The sequence below is a fragment of the Ranitomeya variabilis genome, chromosome 4 (assembly GCF_051348905.1).
Source record: "Ranitomeya variabilis isolate aRanVar5 chromosome 4, aRanVar5.hap1, whole genome shotgun sequence".
Taxonomy (NCBI): Eukaryota; Metazoa; Chordata; class Amphibia; order Anura; family Dendrobatidae; genus Ranitomeya; species Ranitomeya variabilis.
This window is the reverse complement of record NC_135235.1, coordinates 212608023-212627962: the sequence shown is the minus strand read 5'-3', so window position 1 is coordinate 212627962 and position 19940 is coordinate 212608023. Positions and strand designations below refer to the sequence as shown.

The 19940-nt window shown below is 45.6% G+C and overlaps 1 protein-coding gene across 5 annotated transcripts in view; it reads right to left on the bottom strand.

Annotated features, from left to right (window-relative positions):
* Positions 1–19940, bottom strand: part of LOC143770329 (cell adhesion molecule CEACAM16-like) — a 101356-nt gene that overhangs the window by 7082 nt on the left and 74334 nt on the right. For all 5 annotated transcript variants that reach the window (XM_077259845.1, XM_077259849.1, XM_077259848.1 and 2 more), the window contains 4 exons: positions 17666–17932; positions 16650–16907; positions 16321–16449; positions 3732–3781 (listed from right to left, as the gene is read on the bottom strand). In XM_077259845.1, coding sequence (XP_077115960.1) covers positions 3732–3781; positions 16321–16449; positions 16650–16907; positions 17666–17932 — 704 coding nt within the window. The remainder of the gene's footprint in view (positions 1–3731; positions 3782–16320; positions 16450–16649; positions 16908–17665; positions 17933–19940) is intronic.

Sequence of the window (19940 nt, the reverse complement as noted above, 5' to 3'; positions counted from 1 at the left end):
GGGATGGGCTCCAGCACCTTCCCTGCAGAAGGCTCGTCCTCCGGCGTTCCGGCAGCAGCCTGGAGGGCGACGCACCGCTGGACGCCTCGAGCTATCCAGCCAGTTTCGCCAGCTTCCCTCCTCCACCGGGTGTAGGTCACTGCATCGCCAGGCTCCAGGTCAGAATTGTACCTTCCCTCGCAGGGCTCCACTTCTTCCCGATCCACACGGACCTGCAGTGGCTCCCCGATCTCCTGGATAACTCCCCTTCCTTTCCGGGAGTTAAAGGATATTACTACACCCCAGTGTGACGGTGGAACCTCCTCAACGCTCCTCAGATCGACCTGGGCTGCCGGTTGGGGTCTGTTCCGCCATGCTGTCATCAGGCGCTGCAGGTGCTCCGCCTCCGGCAGGATCCCCAGGCCCTGTGCCTGCAGCTCACACTCCGCCGCGGTCGGGATAAAAGAAGCGGGGGACACCGGAGACAGGCGGACCTCCATAGGTTGGCCCAGCCGAGCGATCACACGGGCATCGGCTTCCAGGCGGTAGGCTACCTGCCGGGCCTCGGCTGCAGCCACACACTCCTCGGACATCGGCCATGGGGGTCGGCCTATCGGTAGCTCCGCAAGGGTCAATTCCCGCAACGATGGCGTGTCCAGGGCTGTGTCAGGTTGTGCAGCCTCTCGCTGAGTCGGGTCTTTCCCACGCGGTGCTCCCGGCGTCGCCATTTTCGCTTCCTCTCTGGTGTCCTCTTCCCGCTGTCTCTTTCGTGGGCGGCCCCGTCTCCATGGTCTCCATCCTCCAAAGAGAATGACTGCTGACGGACACGTCCTCAGGACACAGAAATATTTAGACTGGGCGGCCATGGTCGTTCGCGCTCTCCAGCTTGTTTACGCCCACTCCACGCCCCTCTTCTTCTCCTGCGCTCTCCTCAGCGCTGTAATGGCGGCGGATTTTGGCGGCAAATGGCACGGCACAGTCTTTGCAATAAATCACAGTCCGAGTATAATAAATCACAGTTCCAAGGCACACATGACCTGATTCTTCAGGCTTAAGTAGATCCTGTTCGTGACGCCAAGTTGTAGCGCCCCCACTGACGCAGGGCCGAGGGGTACCCGGTATCGGGCCTCTGAGTCTCTGCTCTGGGGTTGTCACGGTGGCTAGACCCGGTCCGTGACCCTGCTGAGGGGACTCTTGCGTCGCCCCACTCCTGTTGTTACCCCCCTGTGTCTTCCTGGGTCTGGGTGAGACAGCCCGCCTGTAACTGACTGTCCTGCCGTAGGTTTGAAGTTTGGCTTGGAGCTCTATACTTCCTCGGCGTTCCGGCCACCGGTTATGCACCTCAATAGGATGTTGCCTCGTCTTACAGCATGACTCCTACTGGTATTCTCCTTGTTGCGTTGATCTCGTTTCTCACTCAGCACAATAAATCTCGCTTCTTATCCTTTCTTGGGGTACCGCCGCTATATCGTGCAGGCGCGGTCCCGTAACGTTCTCTCTGGTTGCTAGGCCTCTGTCAGGATCCCACCCCTGACAGGGACCCCTCCGAATCTTCCCCTACAACACCCTCTGCCACAAGGTGTTGCCTGGTTCCAACCCAGTCAGCTTTCTGTCTAACTTCCTGCCTAACCACCAGTTTTACCAGACTGTGAGGAGTGGCCTAATAAATAGAACCCTTAGCTCCCCCTGGAGGCCAGACTGTGAAATGTATTGGTGTCTGTGATACCTGGTCAGATGAACTCCTTCAGTGCCATCAGACGTACCATAGCCCCCCTTAGCGGCGGAGCCACAGTACTGCAACGACCAGGACCCTGGGGCGCTGCAATATGGTGCATAAATAAAGTCCAAGGAACATTTAAAAATGGAAAGGGAGAACAATTTCTTAGTAGGTGTACCTCAACATACAAATGTGAAGGGTTAAACTAAGAAAAATGAACGCAGGCTTCATTTTGTGCTTTTCAACTCCATCTTACTGTTTTGAGATACATTTTGTTACTAGTTTAAAGTTCATAGCTGTTATGAGACCTTGATTATTCCAGCCTGAACAAGATATGACACTGAGGGTGTATTGTTTTATGGGACCGTGACGTACAGGCTGTTCCTGCCTTCTTATAGGTTAAGAACTGTGAGCGTGTTCTTAAGTTGATTGGTTGAAGTATAACTTCTAAGATTATGAAAAGTGTGACACAATAAACGTGGGTCAGAGATCTGCTTTTGATCCCCCCCAAACAGAGACACATGTCTCCGTCTAGTCATTTTCAGTTGCCGGCAACGCTCTGTGGATCAATTTGGAAATCACTAGGTCAACCGTGAAGGGTCACTTCAGATCCTCCCTCAACACAAAGAGATCAATAGTGACGGAGAATTAATCTGCACAGAATTTCTAGGTAAGTATAAAAGTCTTTCATATTTGGTGATACATTAGTACGCACTGACAATTGTAGTGTCAGTTCTAATATTGACTACTGATTGTCTCTAAGGTTATATACGTCGGAGTAGTCAATAGGTGCAGTAGTTCATATGAGGCCTGACCTTGCCTTCATATCCAAAGTCCCGGTGATTCTTCCTGCTAATGAGGTACAGTAGATTCCACTGTCTTGAATAGCGGTTGTTTAAGATCCGGACGGCACCCCAGATGGTGGTGTGCATCTGAAACAATCACTATTGGTTGAAAACCAAGTTCCATGAGGAATAAAACTTAATTTCGAATTGTATTGGATTTGGTTCAGCAAAGATTTGGTTCAACAAGGATTTTTGTGATGTCATGCAGGATCGGGTCAGCGGAGTTCACCGAGGCAGTCAGAAACACGTTTACCTCTAAAAAGCATGACGAGATTTCAACCGGCAGTGACTCTTTCAGATGCGAGACACCGGCCAGGGCACCATTCGGATCTTAAACAACCACTCTCTGAGACTGTAGCGTCTACTATATCCAAACAGCTGGAAGAATCACTGGGGCATCCCAGTGTGGTTTCACTTTGTTACTCTGAAATGATTTGATGGTATACAATTATATTGGTGGCATCCACATCTCATAGCTATAAGAAAGCAAAGGGATTCACCGTAAAAATGATGGTTACGTTTTTTCATCTCTTACATGGGGGTATTTATTAAAGAACGGATAACATATAAAAAATACATAAAAATAAAACAAAAATGACAAAAATATTCTCAGAGTGATACCTATATTGGCTAAAAAGAAAAAATTTATTTGCAGATTTCAGATCACAGGGGATCCTTCTTCAGGCAAGTTTACATTGATTTTTCTGGCTAACACGGTACCACAATATATTTAATTTCTTGTTGTACATCATAAAAATAAAACAGAACAATTAAAATGATCTGAAAGTGAGTGGATTCTAGTTTAATAAATGATTTTGTTCATACATACAGATAATAGACTAAGGTCACTGGTTGTAATGTACAATATTTTGGGTCTGTCTGATTGTCAATAGGGGACAAGAAGGTATTTTACTCTCTGTGGCAAATGGCTGTTTTTTGTTTTTCTCTAGCTCACCTGTAGTCTATCGTTCTAAATAGCAGAACTTCATGAACTTGCATTTTTTTTTATAAAACACTAACCATACAAGTGTTCAACTATGTCCTTCGTAGAACATACAGATACATAGGATATCAGAATTCCATCTATCTGTTATAATTGCCCCAAAACAAGGAGAACAGGACGGATTTTCAGTAAATATTTCCATGCAATTGTGTTTCTATGATAACATTGTTAGGACATCGTCACCTACCGTCACATTCTCATAAACATTGACGTGATCCTTTCTGTTCTCTGACGACTCTGGGAATGAAAGAAAAGATATAATAAGAAGCTAAAATATAATCTACAGACTTTTTATCTTTATGAATCACTTTAAAGTGAATCTCCAACTTTTATAATCATGTCGTTTTTAAATCTAAAATTCTGTTCTGATTAAGGCTACTTTCACACTTCCGTTTTTTTGTGTCCATCGTAGTGCAGCAAAATGACGGATCGACAGACGTCATGAAAGTAGTGAAAAACGTGTGCGACGCATCCAGTGTAAGGACGGATGCGTCGTACAGAAATTCCGGGAAAATAAATGTCCGGGGACGAGAGAGAGAGAGAGAGAGAGAGAGAGAGAGAGAATGTTGGATTCTGCATTCTCAAAAATTAACGGATTGTGACGGGAGCTGAAAGACGGAAGTGTGAAAGTAGCCTAATTTAAAAGTATTTTATTTTTACAACCGGTGCTACATTTTCTGGAAACAGAGATCCAAATCAAGTTGAGAGATTACTGCACATTATGATTTTATTATTATTATTATTAATATTTTTGTAAATCCAAGAAATTCATAGCGTTAAACGGTTAGGTGCTAACTTGCGGATCGCTGAAGGTCCCAGGGCTGCGAACCTCACTCACCAAGTCTGAAAATTTCCATTTACTAAAATACATTCAATTAAAACTATTAAAGGGGTTGTCCATGAATTTTATATTTACAGACCTATCCTTAGGTCACGTTCACACATTCAGTATTTGCTCAGTATTTGACATCAGTATTTCCAAGCCAAAACCAGGAGTAGGTGATAAATACAGAAGTGGTGACTAGAGTTGAGCTACTTTTACTTTTTTCGATCGAGTCGGGTTTCGCAAAACCCAATTTTGTCAAAAGTCGGGTCGGGTGAAATCGGCCGATTATTGCGTAAAGTCGGTGGCCGACTGAAACACGAAACCCAATGCAAATCAATGGGGAATCAAAGTCGGCAGTGAGTGGAGGACAGGAAAACACCTACAGTGCCCATTTTAATGCCAAAAACATCAATTCTTATTACTGAAGCTTGTCAATCTTAATTCACTTTATCATAATAGTTAGGCATTGAAAACTGGGGGTCATTTGGCTAAAGTTGTGAGGGGGTTAGGGCTGGCTCAAGATTTTCGCGAGCCCAGGAAACGTGGAATACGTCACGGCGGTGGAGCAGGGAAAGGTAAGTATTTTAACTTTGCAAGTGCTGTGATCCTGAGCAAGCAGGGGGGCCCACTCGTTGGCATTGGCACTGGCACAGGGCCCCTTAAAGTACGGGGGGGTGTTTGACGGCGGGTGGCGCCTCCCACCGGCAGAGACACTTTTGCGTACTGTGAGGGGCCCTGTGCCAGTGACATCGCCAACGAGCATGCCCCCCACCTGATGAAGGAACCTGCACTTTCATCTGCCCCTTCCTCTTTGTCCCCGTGTAAGGTGGCATAGTATGGGGGAAGGGGAACCTGACTTTCAGCAGGGTCAGATTCTGGCTGTGTAGAGTGCAAGGGGAATGTAGTGGTCTGGGTCAATGTACCAGCAGACTCATCTAGCAGTGGCTAGGCAATGGGCAGGATGAGGAGGAAACACAGATATAGGCCCAAATAATAAAGTAGGCTAAATACAGTTCAAAATTGGTAACAGGACTAAACTGGTGGCATTGCTTTGTTCAGCGGAAGACAACTGTAATGAGGGGCAGACACAGTTAGTAGGCGTAAATAAGTAAGTAGGCTAAATGCAGTTCAAAATTGGTAACAGGACTAAACTGGCAGCATTGCTTTGTTCCGCGGAGGACAACTGTAATGAGGGGCAGACACAGTTAGTAGGCCCAAATAAGTAAGTAGGCTAAATGCAGTTCAAAATTGGTAACAGGACTAAACTGGCGGCATTGCTTTGTTCAGCAGAGGACAACTGTAATGAGAGGCAGACACAGTTACTAGGCCCAAATAAGTAAGTAGGCTAAATGCAGTTAAAAATTGGTAACAGGACTAAACAGGCAGCATAGCTTTGTTCAGTGGAGGAAAATTGTAAGTAGTGGCTGACACAGTTAGTAGGCCCAAATAAGTAAGTAGGCTAAATACAGTTCAAAATTGGTAACAGGACTAAACTGGCGGCATAGCTTTATTCAGCGGAGGACAAGTGTAATAAGAGGCTGACACAGTTAGTAGGCCCAAAAAAGTGAGTAGGCTAAATGCAGTTCAAAATTGGTAACATGACTAAACAGGAGGCATTGCTTTGTTCAGGGGAGGACAACTGTAATGAGGGGCAGACCCAGTTAGTAGGCCCAAATATTAAGTAGGCTAAATGCAGTTCAAAGTTGGTAACAGGACTAAACTGGCGGCATTGCTTTGTTCAGCGGAGGACAACTGTAATGAGTGGCTGACACAGTTAGTAGGCCCAAATAATATAGTGGGCTAAGTGTCTGCCAAAAAATTGTTCATAAATAAACAGGTGGCATAGCTAGGTACAGGGGTGGGCTCCTCTGCTGAGTAGCAGACAGTGGTAGTAGGCGCAAAGTATTAACTGGTCTAAATGGAGGCCAGGGCCACTGTATATTTTAACTATCATCTATCATTTCAACAAATTTGTATTGGCAGTGCCATTGAAGGATTTAACAGCCCAGACTATACAGTGGTGGAGCAGGGAGAGGTAAGTATTGCAAGTGGTAGAGCACTGTTCAAGCTGGGGGGGGAACACTCTCTCGTGGGCGGCGGTACTGGCACAGAGCCCCTCATATTACGATGGTGTGTCTGACGTTGGTTGTGCACCACCACCGTCAGAGACACTTCATTGTACTATGAGGGACCCTGTGCCAGTGCCGTCGCCCAAGAGTGGGCACACCCACCTGTCCAGGCAAACGCCACTCGCACGGGTGTTTGCGCGAGGTGGTGACCACGGCCCTGTGGGGGGAGTCAGCCCATTTAAGGAGGTATACAAAATGGCCTATGGTGGACATTCAGCAGCTGCAAATGGAGGAATTGGAGCAGTCAGTAAGAGGAGGGCAAAAGCAAGACATTTTTCAGGCAAGCTATGTGTCAGCAGGGGAAGGTGGGGCCAAATAATTTGAAATCCATGATTGGTTCATTTTAATGAAGGTTAGATCATCAACATTTCGGGTAGCCAGACGTGTCCTTTTTTCGGTCAGTATTGAACCAGCAGCACTGAAGACTCTTTCTGATAGCACACTAGCAGCAGGTCAAGCGAGCTCCTGTAATGCATATTCTGCCAATTCAGGCCAGGTGTCTATTTTAGATGCCCAGTAATCAAAGGGGAATGACCTGTGAGGGAGAACATCGATAAGGGAGGAAAAGTAGTTTGTAACCATACTGGAGAAATGCTGTCTCCTGTCACTTTGAATCGATGCAGCAGTACCTGTCGTGTCAGCGGTCATTGCGAAATCACTCCACAACCTGGTCATAAAACCCCTCTGTCCAACGCCACTTCGGATTTGTGCACCTCTAACTCCTCTGTCATGTTGCCCACTATGGCTCGTGTGAGAACCATCACCGCCGCTTTGTGCTGGGAATGCCTGAACCAAACGGTCTACAAGAGTTGCTTGTTTGGAAGCCAATATTTGCTCAAGGTTCTCATGTGGCATGATATTTTGTAATTTTCCTTTATATCGTGGATCCAGGAGGCAGGCCAACCAGTAATCGTCATCGGTCATCATTTTGATAATGCGGGGGTCCCTTTTTAGGGGGCAAGGCATACTCAGCCATGTGGGCCAATGTTCCAGGTGTCAATTCACTGCTTGTGCTGGGTCGAGGAGCACTTTCTTGCAAATCAACATCACTTGTGTCCCGCAAAAACCCTGTACCTGACCTTGCAACGCCACCAGTTTCTATTGCCCCCTGAGAAGCATCCTCCTCCCATAAATATTCATCCCCCTCCTCCTCCTCTTCGTCCACCACCTCGTCCAGGAGAGTTCCCTGAGCAGACAATGGCTGACTGTCATCAAGACTTCCCTCCTCCTCGGCTGCAGACGCCTGCTCCTTAATGTGCGTCAAACTTTGCATCAGCAGATGCATTAGTGGGATGCTCATGCTGATGATGCCGTCGTCTGCACTTACAAGCCGTGTGCATTCCTCAAAACACTGAAGGACTTGACAGAGGTCTTGTAGCTTCGACCACTGCACACCTGACAACGCCATGTCTGCCATCCAAATGCCTGCCCGTTTATGTGCATCCTCCCACAAATAAATTACAGCACGCCTCTGTTCGCACAGCCTCTGAAGCATGTGCAGTGTGGAGTTCCACCTTGTTGCAACGTCAATTATTAGGCAGTGCTTTGGAAGATTCAGCGATCGCTGATGGTTCAGCATACGGCTGGAGTGTACGGGCGACTGGCGGATGTGCGAGCAAAGTCTTCGCACCTTTAGGAGCAGGGCTGGTAACCCCGGATAATTTTTCAGGAAGCACTGCACCACCAGGTTCAAGGTGTGAGCCAGGCAAGGTATGTGTTTCAGTTCTGAAAGGGCTATGGCAGCCATAAAATACCTTCCATTATCACTGACTACCTTGCCTGCCTCAAGATGTACACTGCCCAGCCATGACTGAGTTTCTTGCTGCAAGTACTCGGCCAGTACTTCCGCGGTGTGTCTGTTGTCGCCCAAACACTTCATTTGTAACACAGCCTGCTGATGCTTACCACTAGCTGTTCGATAATGGGACACCTCGTGTGCAAAACTGGCAGCTGCGGATGGAGTGGTCGTGCGACTGCGCTCTGTGGACGAGCTTTTGCTTCTGGAGGAGGAGGAGGGGTGGCGAATGCCTACAGCCAATTGTTTCTTAGACCGTGGGCTAGGCACAACTGTCCCACCAAGGCTGTCCCCAGTGGACCCTGCATCCACCACATTAACCCAGTGCGCCGTGATGGACACGTAACATCCCTGGCCATGCCTACTGGTCCATGCATCTGTTGTGAGGTGCACCTTTCCACTGACTGATTGCCTCAGTGAATGGACAATGCGGTCTTTGACATGCTGGTGGGGGGCTGGCATGGATTTTCTCGCAAAGAAGTGCCGACTGGGTAGGTCATAGCGTGGTACTGCGTAGGCCATTAGGGCTTTGAAAGCTTCGCTTTCAACCATCCGGTAGGGCATCATCTCTAACGAGATTAGTATAGCAATGTGGGCGTTCAAACCCTGTGTACGCAGATGAGAGGATGAGTACTTTCTTTTCCTAACGAGAGTCTCTTGTAGGGTGAGCTGGACTGGAGAGCTGCATATGGTGGAACTAGCGGTGTTGGTGGTGGTGGACATGGCGGATTGAGAGAGGGTTGGTGATGGTATTCTTGATGTTGGCCTACATACAGTGCTTCCTACCAATAACCTTGTGATTCCCTGACTGCTTTGGCCTTGCGACGATACCTCCACATTTGCTGCTGGTGGTGTCCTAACCGGTGGGCTTACAGTGAGGGAAGCAATGTAGCGTTGCTGACTACCTTCATTCTGAGCAGGTGCACCAATGGTACGTGACGTTTGGTACTTAGTCCAGGCTTGCAAGTGCATGCTGGTTAAATGTCTACGCATGCACGTTGTATTTAAATTTTGAAGATTCTTCCCTCTGCTAAAGGTCTTTGAGCATTTCTTACAGATAACTTTTGACTGATCATTCGGATCTTGGTTAAAAAATTGCCACACTGCACTCTTCCTACTATCGAATACCTTTTCAGGCATTGCACGCTGTGCTACTTTCACCGGATGGCCATGCTGTCCTAAAACTGTTTTTGTTTTGACATACGTTATTGGCCTGATACGGGCCTGCAAGATGACAGCTGTTGCGATGTAGATGGCTGCTGCGGATCATCCTCCTCCGCTTCTGAGCTACTGGCAGCGGCACCCTCTTCCCCCAATGGCTGCCAATCTGGGTCAACAACTGGGTCATCTATCACCTCCTCTTCAATGTCATGTGCACCTTCTTCTGTGTCACCGTGTAAGGTGCTATAGCATTCGGGACGTGGCACCATAGTCTCATCAGGGTCAGATTCTGGCTGAGTACACTGCGAGGGCAATGTAGTGATCTGAGGCAATGGAACAGCATAATAATCTAGCTGTGGCTGTGCATCAGTGCACTCCATGTCCAATTCATCTTGTAATGGGTAGTTATAGTTAACAATTTCCCTTTCTAACCCAGGCACGGTATGTGTAAAGAGCTCCATGGAGTAACCTGTAGTGTCGCCTGACGCATCCTTCACTTTTGGTTGGGGTGAAGGACACAAGGAAACGTCTTGTTCCTGACGGGAGCATCCACTGACGACTCGCTGCTTTTATATTTTGAACTTTCTGAAGAGGAGGCAAAAGAGCTAGAGGCTGAGTCAGCAAGGAAAGCCAAAACTTTTTCCTGCTGCTCCGGCTTTAAAAGCGGTTTTCCTCCTCCAAGATAAGGGAGCCTTCGAGGCCTTGTGTAGCCAGACGATGACGCTGGCTTAACACCTCCAGCCTTAGGTGCTATTTTGCTTTTCCCACTACCACCAGATGCTCCACCACCACTACCACCATCAGTACCAGCTGGCAACGACCGCCCATGGCCTCTTCCACCAGACTTCCTCATTTTTGGGAAAATGTAACCAAAATAACAACCGTTATATTTTACTATAAAACAAGGTAGAAGGTGTATATAAACTTGTCGAGAATTTAAATCTCCCTTTTTTGGGGGGGAGACTGCACCACAACTCAGGCCCAGTGTATAACACAACACAATGTAAGTGGCAGAACGTGGCTGGCTGATATACGACAAACTAACAGAACTGACGTATATCCACTTTGTGACAATTTGAATCTCCCTTTTTTTGGGGGGAGACTGCACCAAAACTCAGGCCCAGTGTATAACACAACACAATGTAAGTGGCAGAACGTGGCTGGCTGATATACGACAAACTAACAGAACTGACGTATATCCACTTTGTGACAACTTGAATCTCCCTTTTTTTGAGGGGAGACTGCACCACAACTCAGGCCCAGTGTGTAACAAAACACAATGTAAGTGGCAGAACGTGGCTGGCTGATATACGACAAACTAACAGAACTGACGTATATCCACTTTGTGACAATTTGAATCTCCCTTTTTTTGGGCGGGGGAGACTGCACCACAACTCAGGCCCAGTGTGTAACACAACACAATGTAAGTGGCAGAAAGTGGCTGGAAGATATCTGAAAAAATCCACAATTTCAATCTCCCTACAATGATCTCAGGACAAGTATGGCAGCAACAAAAAGGACTGCTGCACACAAAAGTGTGGACAAATAAACAAGATAACTGCAGAAAGGAGCAACAGGATTTTTGCTTTTAATAAAGCAGTTGGTTTGCACAGCAGCGTGCAAACAGCAATGCAGCTATCAGGGAGCCTTATAAGGCAGCCTAATAAGCTACAGAGCTGATGCACAAAAAATAGCCTCCACTGTCCCTGCAAAAAAGGTGGTGTTGGACAGTGGAAATCGCTACAGCACAAGCGGTTTGGGGGTTAATCTTCCCTCCCTAACTATATTCCTTCTTCTGACGAAGCTGCAGCAACCTCTCCCTATGCTGAGATCGGCAGAAGTAAGATGGTGGTCGGCGTGCATGCCCCTTTATAGCCCCTGTGACAACTCAGAAAGCAAGCCAATCAATGTCATGCCCTTCTCTAAGATGGTGGGGACCGAGACCTATGTCATCACGCTGCCCACGTCCTCCTTCATTGGCTGAGAAATGGTGGTGAAAGCGTCATATGAAACGCGACTTTGGCGCGAAGATCGCCGACCTCATTGCCGATCCCATACTAGGATCGGGTCGGGTTTCATGAAACCTGACTTTGCCGAAAGTCGGTGATTTTTGAATTTGTCCAATCCATTTCGCTCAACCCTAGTGGTCACGTGTTACTTTTCTTCTGATTGTTTCACTCCTGATTTCAGCTTACAAATACTGATGTAAAATACTGAACAAATACTGCACATGTGAACATGGACTTATGATTGGTATCAATATCTGATAGGTAGGGGTGTGATTATTAAGGATAGGCAATTATCAGACAACTCCTTTAAGCAAAAATAGACGCCAACATTAGATCCAACATAATCATGTAGAAAAATTATCTTTATTAGATTCTCTCTATTTATCTATATCTATATAAATATATATCTATATACAGTATACAGTTAGTTCCAGCTTTAATTTAAGGGTATTTTCATCCTAATTGGAGTAAGGGTTTAGGAATTACAGCTCTTTAATTTGCAGATGACTCTTTCTAAAGGGACCAGAAGTATTCGGACAATCATCTCAATTATCTTTAATGGGCTGCCTTGGCTTTTACCTTGTTATTACATAATGAATAAAGGAGGTAAAAGGTCTGGAGCTGATTCTGGGTGTGTCATTTGCATTTAGAGGTGGTTGTTATGAACCCACAACATGCAGTTCGTAATGGAAGAAAAACAGTCCACCATTGGACTGAAAAAAAGAAGGAATTCATCAGGGAGATAGCAGAAATTTTAGAAGTGGCCAAATCAATAGTGTGATACATTCTACAAAAAAAAAAAAAAACAACGCACTGGTAATGTTGTTATCTCAAAAAGGCCTCAACGTACATGGAAGACAACAGTGGTGGATGATTGTAGAATCCTTTTCTTGTTGAAGACAAACCACTTCACTACATTTACCCAAGTGAAGAACAGGAGGATGACTCTGTATCTAACTCTACCATAAGGAGAAGACTTCATGAAAGCAAATACAGATGGTTCACCACAAGGTTTGAGACCATTAATCAGCCTCAAAATTCGAAGAGTCAGAATAGACTTTGCAAAAAATATGCAAATTAGCCGCCCAGTTCTGGACAAGCATCCTATGGACATGGAGTGCCCGCTAGTGCTTAGGGGTACCCAGACCGGGTTCTTAAGGGGGTTGTCACAGCAGCAGTGACCCGGTCTGTGGCCCTAGGTGTCCAATAAAAGTCAATTAAAGGGGAAAATAAAAGTTTATGGGGGTGTTCATGACGCCACCCATGGTGTTCGGCAGTAAGGAGATGGCTGACGCTGCAGTTCAGGTCCACTGGGGCAGTTGGTGACCCAGCAGAGATGTTACAGCTCTCCATGGGTAGAGCTAGGCCCCAGGGCAGTTAAGGAACTAAAGTCAATGATGGTGAATGTTGTAATGCAGGGCAGGTGATGCAGTAAAGAATTCTGAGGACACAGCAGGGTGCAGGTTCCACACTTAACTCACGGTTCTTAGATGCAGTCCCAAGCCGGGTGCTGTGTCCTCTGGGTCTGTGGTCCAGCCAGCTCTCAGGTAATTTGGGGTTCACTTTCCCGAGACTCCTTTTCTTATGTACCTTCCCTGGTCGTCTCTCAGCGGTGGCTTTGCTCTCCTGCCCTGCGCCTCACACACAGTGTCACAAGCCAGCAGCCTCGGATCCCGTCGGGCAACGTCCTCCTGGTCCCCTTGATCCTATGCCTCTGCCTTTTCGGCGAATGTGTGTGGCTGTGGCACATACAGATGCCACAGCCTCCAGCTTGCTAGCTGAGCCTTTTAGTTCCTCCACTAGTCTGGGGGCTGGTCCCCCCCACTGTGACCTGGTCCTTCCACCCGACTACGGTCGGCGTGAATTCGGGCACCCAGGGTGAATTCCTCACTTTCCCGGCCCCTAGGACCCTTTCCTTCCTTCTCTCAGGAGCTTCTTCCTTCATGTCTGCTCCTTTCAACTCCTCTCCAACTCCTCTCACTGACTAATTTTCCCTCCAACTGTCACACCACTCCCTGCCAGAGCTGGGGCCCCTCCCCCCTAGCCTGGGGCAGTGTAGTGTTGGATGCTGCCCCCTCCTTGCCTGAGAGCGGAGTACCACACCTCTGGATGAGGTGCAGTACCTCTGTGGCGACTGGACCCTCAGGGGCGCCACAGACAGATAAAACTAAGATAAACCTGTACCAGAATGATGGGAAGAAGAAACCATTGAGAAGGCTTTGAATGAGTCATGATACAAAGAACAGCACATCCCGTGTAACACATGGTGGAGACAGTGTGATGGCATGGGCATGCATGGCTTCCAATGGCACTGGGTCACTACTAGTGTTTATTGATGATGTGACTGAAGACAGGTAGTACAAGAGATGTGGTGCACTCCGCATGGAAAAAAAAGGTGCAGGCTGAACACAAAGTCACAATGTCTATAGAAAAAACAGCCGCACACTCAAGACTTGCAGGTTTTTACGTGAAAGTTGTATTTTTTATTTTTAGTACAGGCATCACCAAATGCTTATTAGTGTTCAGAGAAAATGACGGATACTTTAAGTTACGGTTAACGTTTCGACCAAGGCTGGTCTTTGTCAAAACCACAAACCACCTGAAGACAGGAGCAGCTGGATGAATTCTGAAGTATACAGAGTGAAACTTTCTGATCAGATTCAACCAAATGCAGCAAGGTTGATAGACCATTGCTTTACAGTACAGATGGACAATGACCCAAAGCATATTGTGAAAGGAACCCAGGAGTCTTCTAAAGCAAAGAAGTGGAATTTTCTGCAATAACCAAGTCAATCACCAGATCTCATCCCTATCAAGCCTGAATTTCAGTTGCTCAGGTAAAAATTTAAGGCAGAAAGACCCAAAAACAAGCAACAATGAAAGTCAGCTGCAGTAAAGTCCGGCAAAGCATAACAAAGGAGAAAACCCAGCAATGGTGACGTCCATGGCTTCCAGACTTCAGGCGGTCATTGCCTACAAAGGATTCTCTACAAAGTATTAAGAATAAACTTTTTTTTTTGTAAAGTTAATTTGTCCAATTATTTTTAAGGAGGTTTTTTAGAAAAATGGTTGCAATTCCTAAACGTTTCACATGATATTTTTGTTCAACCCCTTTAACTAAACCTGAAAGTCTCCACTTCAATTGCATCTCAGTTATTTCAGTTTAAATCCAAATTAGTGTTATGCAAAGCCCAAATTCAGTCACTGTGCAAATACTTCTGGACCTAACGGAATGCACACAAACAACAGACAGAAAGCACTGTAGTGTCATCTGGTAGACCTACGCGTTTCAAACAGAAATGTTGATAATCAAGTAATGACACTGTTATACATAAGTAGACAATCATATTGAGTGATAAGAATAAATCCCTTTTTCCTTCTTCCAGGTGAAAATAGTCTAAACCTGAACAGGTGAAATACCTATTACTTTGTTAAAAATGAATCTAGAGGACATGTGTTTTGTGAGTTCACTTTCTAAATACTGTGAAAACTATTTAATGTCCATTCTGCATGTAGATGTCATAGGTCTCAGTTTGATGTAATGCTGGACAGACACTAGATATTAATAGAAGCTTTACTGAGAAGCTGTAAATTCCAATAGAGCTAATCCATGTGTGGACGTGGTGGCCATTCCTGGTCATATATCCATGTATCTGCTGTGTCTATTTGCTGTGGAGTCTGTGAAAAATCCATAATGTGTGAACACATTGTACACTAATCTTCACTGTTGAACTGTCACACACTACAAAATTTTCAGTGTTAATGACTTTTGTCTTCTTTTCACTATGGCAATCTACAGAATGGGAGGAATAGAATTAAGCAACAACAGGTGTGAAAAAGACGTGGGTATACTAAGAGATCACAGGCTGCACATGAGTCAACAGTGTGATGCAGCAGCAAAAAAACAAACACAGTTCTAGGATGTATAAAGAGAAGCATACAGTCTAGAGCTCAAGATGTAATTATCCCCCTCCACTCCTCCTTGGTCAGACCTCATCTGGAATACTGTGTCCAGTTCTGGGCACCTTATTTTAAAAAAGACATTGAAAAACTGGAGCAAGTTCAGAGAAAAGCTACCAGGATGGTAAGCGGACTGCAAACTATGTCCTAAGAGGAACGGGTAAAGGATCTGGGAATGTTTAGCTTGCAAAAAAGAAGGCTAAGAGGAGACTTAATAGCTGTCTACAAACATCTAAAGGGCTGTCACTTATTCTCATTATTTGCACATGGAAACATGGGAAACAATGGAATGAAACTGAAAGGGAGAAGATACAGATTAGATATTAGAAAAAAAAATTTCACAGTGAGGGTGATCAATGAGTGGAACAGACTGCCACCATAGATGGTGATTTCTCCTTCAATGGAAGTCCTCAAACAGAGGCTGGACAGATATCACTCTGAGCAGGTTTAGTGACTCCTGCATTGTTGGACACATTGACCCTGGAGGTCCCTTCCAACTCTAATATTCTTTTCTATGATTCTATGATAATCTGTGAGCTCTGACCTCATCTCAATATTCAGATTCACCTCAAAATCGCTGCTACATCTCCTGATTCTGCTTTTATGTAGACAACGATAGGTCCTCCTGATTGGTTGCGTTGGGATAGCTGCAAGACATTATGAAGAAGCTGCCCAAGGCTACAAGATTTTTCTCTGGCTGATGCAATCTTCTGCAATGTTTAAAATGTGCGCAGTCATTTTAGAGGATTTGCAAGTGAATGATAAATTATTTGTGTTACCAGCGTTCGGTACACTCTTTACAATTTCTCATTGAATTGATTTGCTTATCTCCACTATTAGTCATTTTTGGTAGCCTTAGTCTCTAGTTGAGAACACATTGCACATTTTTTTCTTACCGTTTTTCTTCTTTGTTAAGATTTTCCTGTATAAGAAGACACTTATAATAATAATTAGTACACCTCCCAAGATTGCACCAATGGTAAGACCAATTATAAGTCCTGTGGAATTCTCATCTTCTATGTATTCTAAAAAAAACAAAAAAATTATAAAAATAAGCATAAGTATGGTAATACTTGTAATGGATTAAATCGGGGAAAAATAGTAAAAGAGGGGTGTATGGGGACCTACAATTGGGTCAGAAGTGCCAAATGGAGGGGGACATGTCCAGAATACATTCAAAGCTCAGGAATAAACCACTGATTACCCAATTACTTGACATCCTTACCTGCAGTCACATTCACATACACAGAGTCAGTAGCTGTGCGGAGAGTCACCGTGTTCTTCGCCACACACGTGTACAGGCCTTCATCCTCGGGGGCAGCATTACTAATAGCATATTTGCTTGATTTTTCCTGTATGTCTGTGCCATTAAGCTTCCATTGGTATTCGGGAGGTGGGACAGAATCAGCAGAACATGTTAATGTGATGGAGGAACCAGGCCTCACAAATGATGCACTTTCCATTTGTACCTTGTCTGGGCCATCTGTAGAAGAAAAGAGGATCAGGCTCCACTTCACTGAAACAGAGAGGTCTCCTTGGAATTGATAGAGATTAAACTAATGGGGACCCCAAAGAATTGGTGTCACACTGCCATGTCACTTGACCTGAATTCATCAAGACTAGTGCCGGTCTTGATGAGGAGTCTGAGGTGCTGGATTTATTAAGAGGTGCACATCTCTACGTAAATATGGCATGTCTGAAAAGTTGCATGCACCTCCATGTGCTTTATGACAAAAATTACTCCAGCCAAAGCCTGGAGCGCAAGTTACCCCACAGCTTGTCATAAAGTAGAGGAGCTGTGGTGTTATGATCCCGTTCTGCCCCAGCTCCACACATTATGCTGGATAAAATTTGGGTGAAAAGTGGAAAAATGTTCAACTCAAAAATGTCATGCTTTATTAAAGACCAGATTTCTAATGAATAGAGTCCCTGAGTGGGTAAATTAGGCAGCAAACACCACCTTGTCATATGTGGGTGGCTCATAGTTGCTAAAAGTCTGAGTGTCAATTTGGGGGTGTTAGAGTGACCTGTATTGTAGTAGTTGGCATGGCCCTGAATTAGTAAGGAGGGGCTGACAAAGTCAAGCATTTTATCAGTATCACTAATTAGCTCAGTAAAAGATAGTTCTGCAAATGTTCGTAAGGTTTCGGATATAAATGTGATATCAGAATATCAGCAAGGACACAAAATGGAAATATAGTCTAGGATGATCACACCAGTATAACTCTGATGGTTACTCACAGGCCACAGTCACTGGGTACAGATCACTGACAAGGTTCTGAGCTTCACACCGGTATTCTCCTGCATCTCCTCGCTTAACACTGGAGAAGGTGAGAGTTTTACTATCTCCAGATAATTTGGCTCCAGATGGGACACTGGCACCATTCCTGGTCCACCTTATGGTCGTAGCTTGTACGGTGTTACAAGTTAGGTTACAAGTTAGGGTGAATGACTCCTTCTCCTTGAGTTGGGTGAGGGACGCTGTGATTCTAGGTTTAGTGACCCCTTCTGTAAATGAAGGAACATATGGGTCAATTGTGATGTTTCAAATTATCTATATAGCTTAAGAGTAGAATGGAAATAGTAATAAAATAAGCAAAAGCTGATGTGTCTCAGAGTAACTAATGTACTAATTCCTATCTCAGAGTGGCATAGAAGCATGGACGCGACAATCCTTTTTAACAGTGTCAAATTTTCTTCACTGCATGTGGGCATAGTTTTTTTAAAACAATTCATCAGCGACTTTATTACACTGTCCTTGTAGACACTTCTTACACATAAACCTCTTCTAGCCTCTTCACCACAACAGTTCTCTCATATATAACATATTGACCGTCCAATCCTCTAGACTCTCCTGGCTCCTCAGGGGTTTGATTCTACTCTCCTTCCTTAGCAGCTCTTCCTCCCTGTTACAGCAGGAAACAACACATTCCTGACTCTTGTCTTGCCATTAGGATTGTTCTTCACTAGGTCATTATCCTCCTACACTGCTTACAGGCGACTCCTACCTTCTCCACAACTGCTCCACCTCTGCAACTGACCATGAGTGTAAGAAACCAGCTCTAAATAATCCAAATCAGACTCTCTAGGCCCAGTGTCAGTGCAGTCATCTGACCACATAACCCCTAAATGTCTGGGTATTTGCAGTGCTGCCATGACTACTCAGAATTCATATACGTATAATATGCATCAGAGCACTGCGATAAGTGAATACATAAACTCCAATTTTGCTGTACATATTGAAAACATAATGAACTTACAGTAGCTAACAGTTTTTGGTCAAAGAGCACAATGCCTCCTGAGCGGGAAGTGACTTACCCCCACCCCTAGAATCCCTATAAACCCCTTCCCATCCATATTCCTCCCACCCCTGATAACCCCACCCCCTTACCCTTCCTCCAAACCCCCTGTCATGCCGGCTTCCACGTACACCGCCTGTGGGGGAGGGTGGGGCGGCTCGCTCCAGCCTGTCCTTGACATTGGTATTGTCGATGACCAGGTAAGTGTTACATTCTTAAATTGCCAAACCCCAAGCCCCTAATCGGAGCTCCCACCAACCAAACTCCAGCATTGGATAAAATTGGCCACAGCGGCCTTTATTATAAACGTACAAAACACATAACAGTAACATAAGCTGGGAAGGATCCTTGAAGCTCAAAATCTGGTATTAACCATATGAGAAAATTAGTGGACATAAACCAACCATAATATACTCTCAGCCATTACCCCACTGGCTCGGGAGCACCAAAATCCCCCTAACGGTTACCATTGTCCACTTACAACTTGCCAAATTGCCAAATTCCCCCAAATCACCAGACCCAAAACCAAAATTTATACTAACTGAAGAATCCATATCACGACGGATCCCCCAGGCCAATTTAGCACCAACTCCAAGGACCCCTCCCACCGCCACAACGAGGGTGCTTGACCACCTCAAGGACCCAAGAACCCACAACCCTTGACCACTATGGCTCTCTCAATACCATTCTGCAACCCGAGGGCCCACAAATCAATGCCCACCGCGTTCAAATGGACACCATCGCCCAGAAGAAATTCTTCACCCCATTCTCCAATTTGAAATGACGAACTGCCAGGCCCCCATTCCTGACGACAAAACCAGATATTGCCCGATTTACCTTAATGCGAGCTTTAGTAATCCTGACCACCGATCTAGCATGCCTCCAACACTTCCGTGGAACGATATCCGAATACACTATAACCATCTCTCGAAAAGAAACCCCTAATCTAACCAAGTCATGCTTAATATCCCTTATCAACTCCTGAAAAGGGCGGACCCCCAAATCATTTCCACCAACATGCAACACCAAAATGTCAGGAGGCCTGTCCAACAGAACCCCATTATGCACCTCCTGTATAACTCTGTTCCAATTCAAACCCCGAAAACCCAACCACCTGATAACGGCCACCTCCCTGGAAAAACCGAGCTGTCTTCCATCCTGTCGAACATCGGCGCGCCTCGCTCTCCACTAAACGTAGGAGTGGCCGACAATCCAAA